This window comes from Ranitomeya imitator, chromosome 1, assembly GCF_032444005.1.
Source record: "Ranitomeya imitator isolate aRanImi1 chromosome 1, aRanImi1.pri, whole genome shotgun sequence".
NCBI classification, from domain to species: Eukaryota; Metazoa; Chordata; class Amphibia; order Anura; family Dendrobatidae; genus Ranitomeya; species Ranitomeya imitator.
In genome coordinates this window covers 1,024,562,909-1,024,579,792 of record NC_091282.1, presented here as the reverse complement: position 1 = coordinate 1,024,579,792, position 16,884 = coordinate 1,024,562,909, and the positions used below count along the sequence as shown (strand labels likewise).

General features: G+C 47.1%; 1 protein-coding gene across 1 annotated transcript in view; it reads right to left on the bottom strand.

Moving 5' to 3' along the window:
- The window catches only part of LOC138656772 (SWI/SNF-related matrix-associated actin-dependent regulator of chromatin subfamily A member 5), a 77,217-nt gene that overhangs the window by 30,894 nt on the left and 29,439 nt on the right, over nt 1–16,884 (bottom strand). Inside the window, exons 5-11 of the mRNA XM_069744009.1 lie at nt 14,819–14,919; nt 10,595–10,774; nt 10,284–10,439; nt 10,055–10,186; nt 3,756–3,824; nt 3,564–3,673; nt 1,798–2,024 (exon numbers count right to left, since the gene is read on the bottom strand). Coding sequence (XP_069600110.1) covers nt 1,798–2,024; nt 3,564–3,673; nt 3,756–3,824; nt 10,055–10,186; nt 10,284–10,439; nt 10,595–10,774; nt 14,819–14,919 — 975 coding nt within the window. The remainder of the gene's footprint in view (nt 1–1,797; nt 2,025–3,563; nt 3,674–3,755; nt 3,825–10,054; nt 10,187–10,283; nt 10,440–10,594; nt 10,775–14,818; nt 14,920–16,884) is intronic.

Below are 16,884 nucleotides of genomic sequence, written 5' to 3'. Positions count from 1 at the left end.
ATCGACCGCGCCGCAAGGATACAGGCGATGACCGGGTAAGAGAGGGTCACCGTCTGGGAGCCCTTAACAAGAATCCCCCCCCTAACAAGGATCTGGGATGGGATAGGGGAAATACTCACCTAAAAAACATCCCACGCCGTACTAACCTTAAAAGAGGGTGAGACATCCAGGGCTGATGGACGTCCTCGTCTCCTCCAACCGACAGGCTCTGGTGGGCGAGTGGGTGGGGGACGGAGCCAGGACCGGACTTCTGAGCACGCTGGTGTGCCAGGATCTTGGTCCTGGTGAGGGATCTATGAGGATACGGGGTGGCAGTACACACCGTACTCATAGTCCGTTTGTGGGAATACAGGTGTGACTGTTCACCCTGTATCCCTCCGAGGAAACTGAAAGAAAACGACGCACATTGAGGTAGATAAGGGTCTAATGAAAGACCCGTGTCCACCTCCTACTCACACTAAGCTAAACTGAAGAGTATAATGCCAGTCGGTGGGGTGTACACTGCAGAGGAGGAGCTAACTTTTTTATTTGCATAGTGTCAGCCTCCTAGTGGCAGCAGCATACACCCATGGTTCCTGTGTCCCCCAATGAGAGGCGATAAAGAAAATCTTTAAATGAGAAAGTGTGTTTAAACTTTTTGTCAGTACTATATATATACACATATATATATGTACAGTACTATATATGTGATATCTATTTATATCTATCTATATCTATCTATATCTATCTATATCTATCTATATCTATCTATATCTATCTATATCTATCTATATCTATCTATATCTATCTATATCTATCTATATCTATCTATATCTATCTATATCTATCTATATCTATCTATATCTATCTATATCTATCTATCTCGCTGGGAGCGTCACTCTGTCCGAAGCCCTTATAGACTGCGCAAGCACCGGCGCAGTATGGACCCCACAGAGTGACGCTCCCAGGAGATCGCGGCATACGTAAACACTGAACGCACACCGCTATCTCCAACGGAGAGGCAGGGACACGCCAGGAGGGGGAGTATAAGCTATATTCACCTGTCCCGTTCCAGCGCTGCGTGCAGCTCCGTGTTCCAGGTCCTCTGCCTATGATGCTCTCTGACTGAACAGTCACAGACAGAGGACCCGGAAGAAGCAGAATACAGCGCTGGAACGGGACAGACTGGTGAATATAGCAAGTGTCGGGGGCCTGAGCTAGCGGCGAAACCGGCACCTGACCCCCCCACAGCGCACCGATGTCCCCGCCTGCTCAGGCCCCCCAGCACTCGGCACCCAGCGACGATAGGAGAGTATGATAGATATATATATATATATATCAGCAGCATACGGGGCATATACTATGGAGCATCTTGTGGGGGGCCATCAACCATAATGGAGCAGTGTACTGGGCATATACTATGGAGCATCTTATGGGGGCCATAAACCTTTATGGAGCAGCGTATGGGGCATATGGATGGGAGCAGCAAATGAAAGAACGGTGGTGCAGGATGGGAGCAGCACATGACAGAATAGGGCAGCACATGACAGAACTGGGGCGCAGGATGGGAGCAGCACATGTCAGAATAGAGGCGCAGGATGGGTGTAGCACATGTCAGAACGGGGGCGCAGGATGGGTGTAGCACATGTCAGAATGGGGACGCAGGATGGAGCAGCACATGACAGGATGGGGACGCAGGATGGAGCAGCACATACCAGGATGGAGACCATATACCAATATAAATGCTCGCCACCCGGGGCGTAGAACGGGTTCAATAGCTAGTATATGTGTATATACACACACACAAAGTTTCTTTACCTTGCTCCTTTAGCTTGGGGAGAAGCTTATCTAGCACGACCATTTTACCACTATTTGTTGCTAAGTGCATATCTGTGGTATACGGAGGGCCGGGCTCGGCTCCATCAAAAAGGTAAGGATGATTGCAACACTTCCTCAACTGCATCAGGATGTTCAACAGCCTCATTTTATCAGTCTTTCCCGATGAGTTCAAGATGTCAATGTCCTTCATTAAAATCTTTGTATACCTAAAAGAAAAAAGAAAAAAAATCTTAAACCAATATTTTCATTATACAATTGACTTTGAACTAACATTTCGTAGGGCACTCAACCCCTTTGGATAGGGGAAATACAAAAAAAAATAAAAATCTGCATGAGCCACTTTGCATTTCATTTCAGGATTAAATACTGTCAGAATGGTAAAACAGCATTAGATAGCTGAAGAAAGGATAGAGTGGAAAGATCTGTGATAAAAGGTCAGGTTGTGTATGAGTCATGGACCATGTACACAGGCCTTCATAACCAAAACCTATGTAATAATGAATGCGCACTAGTGATGAGTGAATATGATCGGATAAGGTGTTATCCAAGCATGCTCGAGCGCTATCAGTTTCTTAGGCTATGTGCACACGTTGCAGATTTCCTGCGGCTCCGCAGCGTTTACCGTGCATAAACGCTGCAGATCCGCAAGTGATTTACAGTACAATGTAAATCAATGAGAAAAAAAAAAAAAAAGCAGTGCTAATGGTGCAGAAAATTCCGCGCAGAAACGCTGCATGTCACTTTTTTGCAGATCTTCAGCGTTTTTGTACTCATTCCACTATAGAAATCCACAGGGGTAAAAAAAATGCAAGAAGTCCGCAGTAAATCGGCAGCAAATGTGCACAAAATCCGCACCTGCGTTTTCTGCCAAGAAAAGCAGAATCCGCACAAAAAATTCCACAGGCAATTCCACAACGTGGGCACATAGCCTTAGGCATGCTCGAATACAATACTCGATCTCTGCATGTGTTGCAGCTGTCAAACAGCCATGAGACATGCAGCAGCGGTGATTCAAGCATAGTATTTGAGCATGCTAAAAATACTCTATCATCTGAGCACACTTGTGCGCTAACACCTTACCAGAGCACGTTCGCTTATCACTACCGTGCACCATTGCAAAAAGCTTTGCACACCAATTTAAGAGCGGGGACTTTAACTACACAAAATACATGGCAACCAGTGCAATAGTGAGAGCAGAGGAATTTGTAAAGTCACTGAACAGAAGGTTCAACTTGACTCCTGCTTTAAGCGAGTTGTGCCAAGTCTGGCCCTCATCCCTTATCCAGAGGATAAGGGATACCTGCTGATCACTGGGATATCAACGGATACTGAGAATGATGCTATTCAGAGCATAATCTGAATCCAGCAGAAATTGAGCATGTGCATATCTGCGCCACTCATTCTCAATGGAACCGCTAGAGATAGAAGAGCGCTCTGCTGAGCTGGTTTCTAGCACTGGCATTAGGAATGAATGGAGCACACAAGTACACGTACTCGTCCTTTGCTCCATTAATCTCATCAGAGCCCTCTTATCAAGATTAGTGAGAGCCCTAGTCCTCAGATACTCAGCAATCAGGCATTATTCCCCATTACTTGGTAAGGAAGCACAACAACTTTTAAACTTGGCACAACCCCTTTAATGATTGCGGATAGGAGTTCTTCATTATGAAGAAAGGAATAATTACAGATTTAGAGAAAAGGTATTCTTTAATACTTTTTTCTAAGAGAAAACAGGAAACAGTTACCATTCTCTTTGCATCTTACTAAGACCGACATAGATTTTAACTTCCTTCTTTGGGGGTAGACTCTTTTCCACATCAGCTTTTATACGTCGTAACAGGAAGGGCCTCAACACCTACATATTATAAAAGGCACATATTAAAAAAAGGCACAGATTTTATTTCAGATTAATGCCAAGTGGAGTGAGTAATACTTGCCAAATGAAGACGCTCCACCAGTTTTTGATCCCCAAGACAATTGTTGGTATCAAACCAAGAGTCAAAATCCTATAATAAAAAAAATTGCAATAAAAGAAAACAGGATTTTTGGTTGCTTACCGTAAAATCTGTTTCTCGGAGCCTTCATTGGGGGACAGGAACCATGGGGGTGTATGCTGCTGCCACTAGGAGGCTGACACTATGCAAATAAAAAAGTTAGCTCCTCCTCTGCAGTGTACACCCTACCGACAGGAAGTAGGATATTCAGTTAGTGAGAAAGCAGTAGGAGAAGCAACGTGTAAAAGAGAAAGAATAATAATAACATAAACTTTATCCACATAGCGCCAACAAATTCCACGGCGCTCCATAGATTAACAGTTTCAAGCACTCAAAGAGTATTCAAAGAACTCAAACGTATACAGTAAACAGCTGTTCAACTTGGGAGGGAGCTGTGTCCCCCAATGAAGGCTCCGAGAAACAGATTTTACGGTAAGCAACCAAAAATCCTGTTTTCTCTATCGCCTTTCATTGGGGGACACAGAAACCATGGGACGTCCCAAAGCAGTCCCTGGGGTGGGAAAAAACAGACTTCCATCAAGTACGAGGACTCACCACTGCCGCCTGCAGGATCCTTCTGCCCAGGCTGGAGTCCGCCGTAGTCCGGCGAAACGTGTGGATGGAAGACCAGGTTGCCGCTTTGCAAAGCCGTCGGCGAAAACCCCTGTGACGTACCACACTGGAAGCGCCGACTGCCCGGGTAGAGTGAGCCTTTATCTCAGGAGGGGCACTCTGTTCTTGACCCGGTAAGCTTCCAAAATTGCCGTTCTGATCGAGCGAACAATAGTCGCCTTGGAAGCCAGCAGGTCACTACGCACGCCATCAAGGATGACGAAAAGAGAATCCATCTTTCGGAAAGCGGCCGTGCTAGCCAGGGAGATCCTCACTGCCCTGACGGGGTCCAGCCTGTACAACGATCGCTCCAGAGGATGAGTCGGAGCTGGACAAAAGGAAGGTAGAACGATGTCCTCGCTGAGGTGGAAAGATGAAAACCACCTCGTGAAAAGAAAGAAGGCGGAGGCCTGGGACCACCTTGTCCTGGTGGAAAAACCATAAAGGAGGTCGGCAAGAAATGGCCGCCAACTCAAACACGCGGCGGATCGAAGAGATGGGCTTGAGAAAAGCCACCTTCCGAGATAGAACTGACAGGGAAAACTCCCTGAGAGGCTCAAAAGGGGGGAACCCCTGAGAATAACCAGCACAACCTTTAAATCCCATGAATCCACAGAGGCCCTGTACAGAGGGACAGCGTGGGCTACTCCTTGAAGCAAGGTCTTAACCTGTGGCTGAGAAGATAACGTCTTCTTAAAGGGAAGAAGAGCGCAGGAACCTGGCCCTTTATGGAACTGAGAGCGAAGCCCAAATCCAGTCCTGCCTGAAGGAAAACCAAATGGAAGGCAGGGAAAGGACATAGGTGAAAAGCGGTTGGACTCGCATCAACGAAAGTAAGCCTTTCAGGTACGATAGTAGATCCTGAAAGAAGACGAAGGCTTCCTAGCCTGGATTATAGCGTGACCCATCCGGGCCGAAAGACCGGACGCTCTTAGAACTGTGGAGTCCACAGCCACGCCGTTAAACTGAGCGACCGATAATTCGGGTGGCAGATCGGACCCTGAGACAGCAGATCGGGTCTGTTTGGAAGGCACCAGGGGTGACCGGGAGAAGATTGATGATGTCCGCAAACCAAGACCTCCTGGGCCAATCCGGGACGATCAGAATGACCGACACCCATCCCGCCTTGATCTTTTCGACAGCTTGGAAAGCAAGGGAAAGGAGTGGGAACCGATAGGGGAGCGCGAACTGCAACCAAGGAATGGCCAGAGTGTTAACACTACTGTGAGAGGATCGCGGGACCTTGGACCGACCCAAGGGACCTTCCTATTCAATCGGGACGCCATGAGGTCCACATCTGGAGTCCCCCAATCGAAGAGCAATCCGATAGGAAACCTCCTGAAGTACCAGTCCCCTGCCACAAGGCCCTCGCGGCCGAGGAAGTCGGCGGCCTAAATGTCCACGCTGGGGACATGCACTGCGGAGCTCACCAGGACCGTTACCTTTGTCCAAAGGAGGATCCTGGAAACTCGGCCGAGGCCAGAGACCGCCGAGTCCACCCCTGGTGGTAGATATATGCCACTGCTGTGTCATTGTCTGTCTAGGCTGCTGAGAATCCTTACCCAGTGAAGGAAAGACAGAAAGATGATCCGGAACTCGAGGACATTGATCGACAAGGAGGACTCCTGCACCAACCAACAACCCTGAAAAGAACAGGTGACAAAGCCCCGCGCCTCCGCCGAGCGGGCTGACGTCCGTCGTCACCACCTGCCAGGGAACTGAAAGGAAAGATATGCTGTGAAGGATCTACTCTGGGATAAGAGAAGTGACCTCGGCCACCAGTTGGGGAACCGTTTGACCCGGGGGAAAGCCGGATCGGACGATGCAGGGAGAAGACAGACCTGTCCCCTGTGATAGAATAGCCTGCTGAAGAAGTCTTAAATGAAACGGGCGAAGGGGAAATTGCTCCCGATGTTGCAACCAACCTCCTTAGGACCTTTAAGGCCCATCGGAAAGGAGGGGAGCCGAAAACCCTGGAGCAAGCAAACTTCCTGAGAAAGGAGGGATATCCTGTCTTCGGGAAGGAAGACTCTGGTCCGACAAGTGTCGAAGAACATGCCCGGAGATACGAGGCGCTGAACAAGACGGAACTTCTTCCTGTTGACGAGCCACCCGCAACGGCTAGAGTGTCGGGAAGATGGATAGACTTTCGGGAGCCTGAAACCGAAATTCCTGAGCCTCCATGGAAGCGACTACTGAACGAGGGAATATCATCCTGAAGTGTCTCCGACGAAACCTCCTGTTCAGCAAATTGAGATCCGGACTGGGACGAACCTTGTCGTCCTCTGATTCGAAGAGAAGCCTGTGAACCGTTGAACCGTTCCTGTTCTGGGACGGGAACGATTACCCCGGATCTAAGGAGGGAAAACAATGGCTGTAAAGAAACCCGGGACTAGAGCGGGGTCTCTTGGAGGTTGGGATTCGAAGAAAACGATCCCAGGGCCGTGAAATGAAGATTTTGTATCTAGAGGATACAAGTGCCCTGGCCCATGCGTCCTCTACTGAGGAGACCCAGACGTCCCTGAGGAACAGGAGAAACGGGCTAGAGTCTAGTCGTGGGTCATGCCTAGGTGGAACTTCCAGTCCTGGACCTGGAGAATCCACCTTAGGAGTAGCGGGGACGCCAGGAAGGAGTGAGTCGAAGAATACCTTCTTTTCTTAACGTGCCTGTGGCCTCTGTTGCGAAAAGGAATCTGATGCCGCGAAATGACGCAAAAAAGGCCGAAAAGGACCGAAGTTGCCGCCTAAGAGAACTGGTGCCGCCAGTGGCGTCCTTATTAATTTGGTCCAGCTTGGAACCGAAAGGACGTGATCCTTGAAAAAACCAGGCTCGTAAGGGACTTCTTTGATGACTCTTGAGCCAAACAGAACGACGGCTGGCAACAACATTACCGGGTGTCTGAGCGGCAGAAGACGCGACGTCCAGAGAACACATTACTCCCCGGCATGAGTAATCTGGGTGGTAACTTCCGCCAGCCAGTCTGGTGGAGCTCCAGCTAGAATGCCCCAACGGAGTTGTTTTAGCCCCTTCGGATAGAAACCCAAGTGCAAGCGGGCATAGGGATGATGCGGCAGGTTCGAGAGCCGAATTCACAAAGGATTCCATGATCCTATCGATGGAACCTGTCAGAGTCGCCCCATCGGACAGCGTGAGGACTGTGTTGGTGGCAAGTCTATTGGCGATGAGATTCGGAGGAAAGAGATATGAGACTCCAAGACGCTTTCCTCTTTGAGAACGTCTGGTCGAATTCGCTCTCTCTCTGGCCAGAAGCTCCTCGATTCAGGATGAGGAGCGAATCCCTTGGGAGGTAGTTTAGACCGTCTAAACGAAACCGCCTGATCTGCGGGTTTCGTAGAGGAATCTTTGTAGCCACAAGTCAGATTGGACGCTCCAATGAGGCTTTGAACCATATCCCTCATGATAAGATATGGTTCGACTCCGGCCCCAAATTATCCTCCGAAGGCACATCAGAGAAAGCCTCGCCTGACTCCGGGGGGGGGACCACAGAGAAAGACCGTGGGGCGAGATGGACCGAGAAGATAACTCAGACTGGCGTTCCCGACTGAATCTTTCGCGGCCTGTATTGGAAAACTCGGACAGGGCTTCCTGCGACCTGCTGGCTACTACGGAAGGCTGCAGGGGCAAACGATCGAGCACGGACACAAGGGTCTGGGACACCCGTGTGAGATCCGCTACTGATAGAGACAGAGGGGAGGCCCAACCTGGGGTGGGGACTTCGCTCTGAGGCGGAGCAGCAGGAACAAAATGTGGGTTGCTGCAGGCCTGCCTGAAGGGAGCTTGTGGTTACAAGGCGAACCCTGAAAGTGTTTCACCAAGACACAGGAAAAGGTAGGAGGCCGGGAGCGACCTCCCTTAAAATTAGACCGAACGGGCCCCTAAGGGAAATGTCAGAAGATTAGGGGTTTGAGTCAAACTGCGGTGCAGAGGTACTCACGGCAGGCGCTGCGGTGTCCAGATGGAAAGCTGCACGGCTTGGAAGATGCTCCTCAGGAACAATAGCCCCTAGGAGAACAGGTAGACACATCTGGGGCACTCTTGTCCGGAACTTACTGCAGGCCTGAAGAGAAGAACAGCAGTGGAACAGAAAGATGGAGCTGCTGCCCTGCAGCCTCTGGTGTGATCCGCGCAGATGATGTGCTGTGCCCCCAGGAGAAAATGCAGGCACGTTGGAATCTCCTGCCCTGGCTCAGCAGCGACGTGGGGGAAGGGGCGGAGACAGCCCACATGGCGCCGGTGGGCGGAGTTTGCAGGGCACAGTTTGTCGGGCGGGAGAAAGCCCGCCCGAAGAAAGCGGAAGTGAAGGAGCGCGGTACCGGAAGTAGGCCCCGGCGGGAGCCGGGACCTAAATTAGAGGCCGGTGCCGCTGGAAAAGAGACCGCGGCCCCGGAACAGTGCACCGCAGAGCAGCGCGGCAGCCTGCCAGGACCGCAGGGACGGGACGCGGCGCCGAAGTAGGCCCCGGCAGAAGCCGGGACCTAAAGGAAAAGGCCGGTGCCGCTGGAAAAGAGACCGCGGCCCCGGAACAGTGCACCGCAGAGCAGCGCGGCAGCCTGCCAGGACCGCAGGGACGGGACGCGGCGCTGAAGTAGGCCCCAGCTGAAGCCGGGACCTAAAGGAGAGGCCGGCGCCGCTGGAAAAGAAACCGCGGCCCCGGAACAGTGCGCCGCAGAGCAGCGCGGCAGCCTGCCAGAGCCGCAGGGAGAACGGGACGTGGCGCCGAAGTAGGCCCCGGCAGAAGCCGGGACCTAAATTAGAGGCCGGCGCCGCTGGAAAGGGGATCGCGGCGCCGAAGCCCGCAGGGCGGCCGCAGGGGGGAGCGGTGCCGGCGTCGCCACAAAAGTGACATTGCGGCCGCTGCGCAGTGCGGCCGCAGGGAGGGCACTGCGGCCCCGATGAAGGGGATAGCCCGTAGTGCAGAGCCACTGCTCGTCTTGGTGCCCCTAGGATCCCTTTTAAAATAAAATCAGCGCCGCCATAGAAGATAGTGCAGCGTATTTAGGGCCAACTACTCCCCCACACCGTGAGAGAGTAAGGGGAAGATCTGGAAATTTAGGGGAAATACTCACCTAAACATCCCACGCAGTTACTAACCTGAAGGTATCAGACGTCCACGGAGTTGTGAAGGACGTCCTCGTCTCCTCCAACCGACAGGCTCTGGTGGGCGAGTGGGTGGGGGACGGAGCCAGGACCGGACTTCTGAGCACGCTGGTGTGCTAGGATCTTGGTCCTGGAGAGGGATCTATGAGGATACGGGGTGGCAGTACACACCGTACTCATAGTCCGCATAGTGGGACTACAGGTGTGACTGTTCACCCTGTATCCCTCCGGAAAAATCTGAAAAGAAACGACGCACATTGAGGTAGATAAGGGTCTAATGAAAGACCCGTGTCCACCTCCTACTGACACTAAGCTAAACTGAATATCCTACTTCCTGTCGGTAGGGTGTACACTGCAGAGGAGGAGCTAACTTTTTTATTTGCATAGTGTCAGCCTCCTAGTGGCAGCAGCATACACCCATGGTTTCTGTGTCCCCCAATGAAAGGCGATAGAGAAAGTACTTTACTCTGGATAATCCTTTCAGAAAGCTAACCACCTGTATGCCACTTACCTCTGAAGAGTTAAATACATCTGGAAGCAGAAAATTCAGAAGTGCCCAAAGTTCATGTAAATTGTTCTGAAGGGGAGTTCCTGTTAGTAGGAGACGATTTGTAGTCTTAAATTCTCTCACAATTTCAGAAAGCTGTACAAAAAAAAAAATTATATAAACATAAAAATAAAATCGATGAAGAATACAGTGCACCTCAGTTTTATTTATAACATTCTGAGAAATTATTAACCTTGGATTTTTCATTCTTGATTCTGTGAGCTTCATCAATAACCAAGTAACGCCAGTTAAACTTCTTGAATACAGATTTCTCCTTGATGAGCATTTCATATGATGTCACACAAACATCCCATTCTCCTGGCAAAAGAACATCTCGAACAAAGGCAGCCTATGATAAAAATAAATAACAATAACCATAATAAAAAATAATAGCAGGTGAATTACCAAATTTTAGGAAAACTTCATACAGCACCACATAAAATAGTATAATTTACAAATCGATTTCTAGCAATCATTGTGATGAAAATCAAATGAGAGACTTACTCTTTGATCCTTGTCACCAATTAGGCAAACTGCACATAGAGAGGGTACCCATCTTTTGAATTCAGCCATCCAATTGTGCAAGGTAGACTTAGGAACCAATACCATATGTGGTCCAGGAATATTCCTGTAATGTTTCATATAGCCAAGAAGACTAATGGTCTGCAGAGTCTTACCAAGACCCTAAGTAGGAAAAAAAATAAATATATTTGATATCGACCTAAAATATATCACATTATTCCCTCAATGTCTAATGAAATTTATAGAGAAGTTGTCAGCAGGATTTCACTCCCTATCCCACAAGCATACATATTACACACACACACTATTCTTCGGAGTATAAGACACACCAGACCATAAGACGCACCCCAAATTTTCATAAGGAAAATGGGGGGGAGAAGAGTGTCAAATGGGGGTCCGTCTTACAGACAGTCCGAGTTCAGCACAGGTGAAGGAGTGGTCACAGGAGTCGTTTGGTGGTGCAGACTGGTGCGGTGGCCTCTGGGAAATCGCAACCCAAGCTGTGGTGGCAGCGCTGTGCTCCGGGGCAGGGTCAGCAGCTCTGTGCTGAGTGGTGGGCTCCAACGGCATTTCGTCAAAGCCCCGAGGCCCCTGCACATCCATTGCTGCCATGTTGCGGTGGCCGCCGGGAACATGGCCGCCGCATGCTCAGATTCAAATCTCGACAATGGGATCTGAATCTGAGCATGTGCCACCCCCGGCCCGGCAGCCATCTTCCTAGAGGCTACCGCATCATGGCAGCAACGGATGTGCAGGGGCCTCGGGGCTTTGACGAAATGCTGGCGGAGCACAGAGCCGCTGCCCCGGAGCACAACCTGCCACAGAGCCCCACCACAGCATTTGTAAGTATATTGCGAGCATATGAGGCACCCCCATTTCCCCCCAAAACGAGGGGGAAAAAAGTGCATCTTAGGTTCTGAAAAATACTAATTCTCTCTCTCTATCTATCTATCTACACACACACATATACACACACATACATATATGTCTATCTATATATCCACCTTCGAAAAATATATATATCCACCTTCGATAACTAGAACATTCTGTAACACGCCTAATTCTCAGACCCATACACATGAAGTAGTGGGCTTGTCAAACTGAAATCAGTCAGTATGTTGAAACTCTAATGTGTATGGTGCTCTTTATCCATAAGATATATTCATTTGGGAGATTGACTCGTATGACCCATGTTTTAACAATTCGGTCTTATAAGTCTAATCCAGAGCCACTCACTTCAAATCTGTGGAGAGGGATTGGTGTGTTAGGGGTGTCACATCTTACATGTCTGTTGATCAGCTTGCTGCACAAGGAACAGGGATTTTGCACTTATCTTTTCCATTAGGGGAATACCTGCCACTTTCACATGCGAGCCAGCGACATTTGTAGATGTGACATTATCGGCCCCACTCACCAGCCGATGCATAATGAGCAGGGCAGGATTACCCCTTTAATAACACTTATTATATAACAGTAAAAGTCAGTGATGGAAATGCTCTCCTCACTGGCCTAATGCATTGGGTTAAGCTCTGTTCACATCTGCATAGCATCAGAACATAACAGGTCTGCAATTAAAAAGCTATTTGATTATTTTCACATAATTTTTATGTGTTTTGATAACGAAAAAAAAAACATTGAAGAAAATGGTAAATGTCAGAATTTGCCACAAACTTATAGGTTCTTCTGCAAGCTCTGGTGTGAATTGAATCAGGCAGCTTATTTTCTTTCTCCATTAACATCAATAGGAACTGCAAGATTGACAGGTGGCAGTCAGATGGTTAGTGACATAATGAAAGGTCCTTATGCTTTCAAGAAACTTGCAATGGAATTTCATTCATCAACCGCATGTCCCCAAATTAGCGTTATAGCTTTGCGGAAGTTAATTTGCCCGAGCGTTTGTTTCATTAGTGGCGAATATACAGTGAATATTAGACTTTGTGAAAAAAAGTATACTTCGGACTAAAACTTGAAGATCAAGATAAGGTGTGGGCACCTCAAAGTGTGCAATCGGTGTGTTGAGGACCACTGAAATTGGTTCAAGGGTAAGAAGAAAAAAAAAAAAAATCTCAGTTATGGGATTCCTATGGTATGGCCAGAGCAAAAGAACCATAGTTACAACTGTTACTTTTGTTCATGGAATGTGAAAGGGTAAAATTTCAAATGGAAGAATTCCATTTCATACCCCAATCTTCACTCAGCAATTCTTCCCACCCCCCATGGCACAGATATACCAGTACACAAGACCCCTGCTACCTTGGAAGAGATACCTAGCTCCGATGAAGGTGGAATCATACCTGAACCAGATGACTAATCAAGGTCTGACTTTGAAGATAAAAGACCAAAAAATTTTTCCCAGGAGGAGATGAAGGATTTAGTGAGACTTCAATCTTCCCAAAGATGTTACTCAGATCAAGGTTCGAAAGCAGGAATTTAATGGTTACCAGGAGTGTCTTTTTCAAGGTTCAGACATAGCGAGAAGGAGTTTGTTCCTTACTTTGCCCAGGAAGACAAGTTGGTTCATTGCATCAATGTCGAAGGTTTAATGGGTCAATTCAAAATCCAATATAATTCAGAGCAATGGCATCTTTTTATAGATTCTCAACGCACTTTTATTCCACAACGGCGGTTTTTACGCTTCCATCTATGCAGGTCATTCCCTTCACTTGAAGGAAACCTATGAGAACTTGGAATTGGTTCTCCGTAAACTTAAATATTAAGACCACGGTTGGCAAGTGTGAGAATTTGAAGGTCTTGTGCATGCTGCTCGGGAAACAAATACCACATACCATTGATTTCTCAGTCTGTGGGACAGTCGAGAATGACAGAATCACTGGTTCAAGAGTTGGCAGCCGAAGAAGTGCACAGTCAGTGGAAAAAAAAAAAAAAATGTCCTTCGTTAAACTTTGGTATCTCCCTATAAAGATCTTCTATCTCCCTGTCCACATAAAATTGGCCTTGATGAAGAATTCCTAAAATCACTTCCAAGAGATGGGGAATGCTTCAAATCCTTGGTCACCAAGTTTCCAAGCCTCTCGGAGGCAAAATTGAAGGAAGGTGTGTTTGTCGGAACAGACATTAGACGGCTTATAGTTGATAGACAGTGTCAATACCATGGCAGATCCTCAAAAAGAAGGGTCGATTGCATTTTAAGAGGTTGTAGAAAATTTAGGGGAAAAAAAAATAAAAATTTTTCGGACGAATGCTAAAAGCATTTCAAGCTTTAGGTTGCCTGATTAGTTTGAAAGTGCATTTCCTCCATTCCCGAACTATTCCACCAGGACATTAAAGAGATGGAAAAAAAGATAGCAGGGAAACTGGAGCATTACAATTATGGCAGACTTCTGTCGGATGCTTCAGAGAGTCATTCCAGATGCTACTCGCAAGCATGAATGTATCAAGAGGAGACCCTCTGTGGGGGATAAATTATATACAATTTAAAAAAAAAATTAAAAAAAAAAAAATCGATTTTAGTGAGTGTTAGTAAGCCCATTTCAGCTCAAAAGTTAATTTCATAAAAAAATTTGCAAGAAAAATTTTATAAGTCAATTTTCATTTATTTTGCGGCATTGCCTTATTTAACATAGTTACCTGAATCGTCAGGAAACGTGATATCCTATGACACAACAGAGGTCATTTTCAAATTCAGCACACGAAAAAACAAAGATTACGTGGAATAGCCAAAGCAGCTCTTGAAATGTTATTTTTTCCCAGACCTGTGTAACGGATACCCAATGCCATTCTTTGCACTTTGTGGGCTCCATTGGACCCACTAAGATGTCTGTCATTTTAACACCACATCTTGCAATATATGGGGTGTAATTTTTTCAATTACTATTGCATTTGCAAATGTGAACTCAGAATTAATTTTCTCACTTGCAATCAACTCTAGTATCCTACACATCAGTAAGTTACTACACAAACAATGGACTATGAATATAGTTAGGATAACAGTTTAAAGGGGTGGTCCACTACTCAGACAACCCCTTCTTAAACACTAGATTCCTTCCTGTAAAATAATAACCAATACTCTTCTCTGATGTGGACACCATTCTCTCAATATCATCGTCTGCTCTCCCAGGACATGTGGGTTGGTTAAGTGGGGCTTCAAATAAAGACCTGACAGTTGTAATTACAGCACAGAAGCCTTCTTGAGGAAAACTCCTGCCATCCAAATTGAATAAAAAAACAAGCATTTTGATCACATACCATTTCATCAGCCAGTATGCCATTAATGCCGTTCTCATACAACGATATCAGCCAGTTCAAGCCTCTGACTTGATAGTCCCTCAAAGTTCCACCTTTCACATCTGTAGAAACATAATAGTTATACCATCAGAATAAATCCTAACGTAACGTACTCAATGTTGACAATATCAAATAGGAATTCGTAAAATTGTATCTTCGTGATAATATGATTGGCAACTAAACTACTTTTTGATTAGAGAAGATGACAGGTACACAGGCTGCATGAGCGGTGTTCTGAATTTTTTTATTTTTTTTATTTGCATCCTGAATGCAAAACTGAGCAATTTTCAAACTAGCTGCTTCTGGGACTCTACTTTTCCTTCATTCACTAAGTGTTAGGGTACAGTGGCATGCAAGTTAAAAATTTCCCTTGTATTTTAGGCCCCCCCCAAAAAAAAAATTATACATGCACACAAAAATATATATACACATATATATATATATACAGTAAATACCACATCCTAGGTGTCACTGAATGAAATATTCCAGTTGCAATAATTTATTAATTCCACGTGTAATGCGTTGAGAATAATAAGGTTATGTGCTCACGTTGCGGATTAGCCTTAGGAATTTCTGGTGCGGATTCTGCATCTCTTGGCAGAGAACGCAGCGGCAGATTTGTCGTGTTTTTTGTGTGGATCAGCAGCGGTTTTGCTGCGGATTTTTAGCGTTTTTTACCCCTGCGGATTTCTATAATGGAATGGGTACAAAAACGCTGCAGATCGGCAAAAAAAGTAGTGTGACATGCTACTTTTAATCCGCAGCGTTTCCGCACAGCATTTTTTGCTCATTGATTTACATTGTACTGTGTAAATCAATTGCGGATCTGCAGCATTTCTGCACTGCAAAAAACGATGCCGAACCGCAGAGACTCCACAACGTGTGCACATACCCTAAAACATAAAAAGGATCAATGGAAATCAAAATTAATATCCCATGGAGGTCTGGATTTGGAATGATGCTCAAAATCAAAGTGGAAATTCAAATTACAGGCCGATCCAACTTCAGTGGAATTGCCTCAAGATAAGGAAATGATATTCAGTAGTGTGTGCGGCCTCCACGTGCCTATATGGCCTCTGTACAATGCCTGGGCACGCTCCTGAAGAGATGGCGGATGTCTCCTGAGGGATCTCCTTAAAACATCAGAGAAGTCTTGGCCAGTCTGTGGTGCAACGTGGCATTGGAATGAATGAGATATGGTCTTTCATATGTGCTCTATTGGATTCAGGTTTGGGGAACGGGCGGGCCAGTCCATAGCATCAATGCCTTCATCATACAGGAACTGCTGACACTCCAGCTACATGAGGTCTGGCATTGTCCTGCATCAGAAGAAACCCAGGGCCAGCCGCAACAGCATATGGTCTCACAATGGGTCTGAGGATCTCATCCCAGTACCTAATGGCAGTCATGCTGAAGGATGTTGCAGGCAGCAGATCGCTCTCCACGGAGTCTCCAGACTGTCACGTGCTCAGTGTGAACCTTCTTTCATCTGTGAAGAGCACAGTGTGCTAGTGGCGAATTTGCCAATCCTGGTGTTCTGTGGCAAATGCCAAGCATAATGCATGGTGTTGAGCTGTGATCCCCCCCCCCTTCCCATCTGTGGACCTCAGGCAGTGCTCCTCCTCTCCCTCTTTGAACAAAGGCTGAAGTAGCGGTCCTGCTGCTGGGTTGTTGGCCTCCTACGGCCCCCTCCACGTCTCCTGGTGTACTGGCCTGTCTCCTGGTAGCGCCTCCAGCCTCTAGACCCTACGCTGACAGACACCGCAAACCTTCTTGCCACTATACATACATACATACATACATACATACATACTGCACAAAAAAAATAAAGGGGACACTTAAACAGAATATAACACACTTTAAAATTAGAAAAACAGGAAATGAGCCGATGTAAAAGTTTGCGCACCCTTGGATAGTTGTGTGCTCAGATAACTTTGACCAATGTTTCAGACTTTTGTTAGTGTTATGGCTTGTTCACCATAAGCAGCTGTCTATCACTCTGAAAATGGTGGATGCTCACAAAGCAG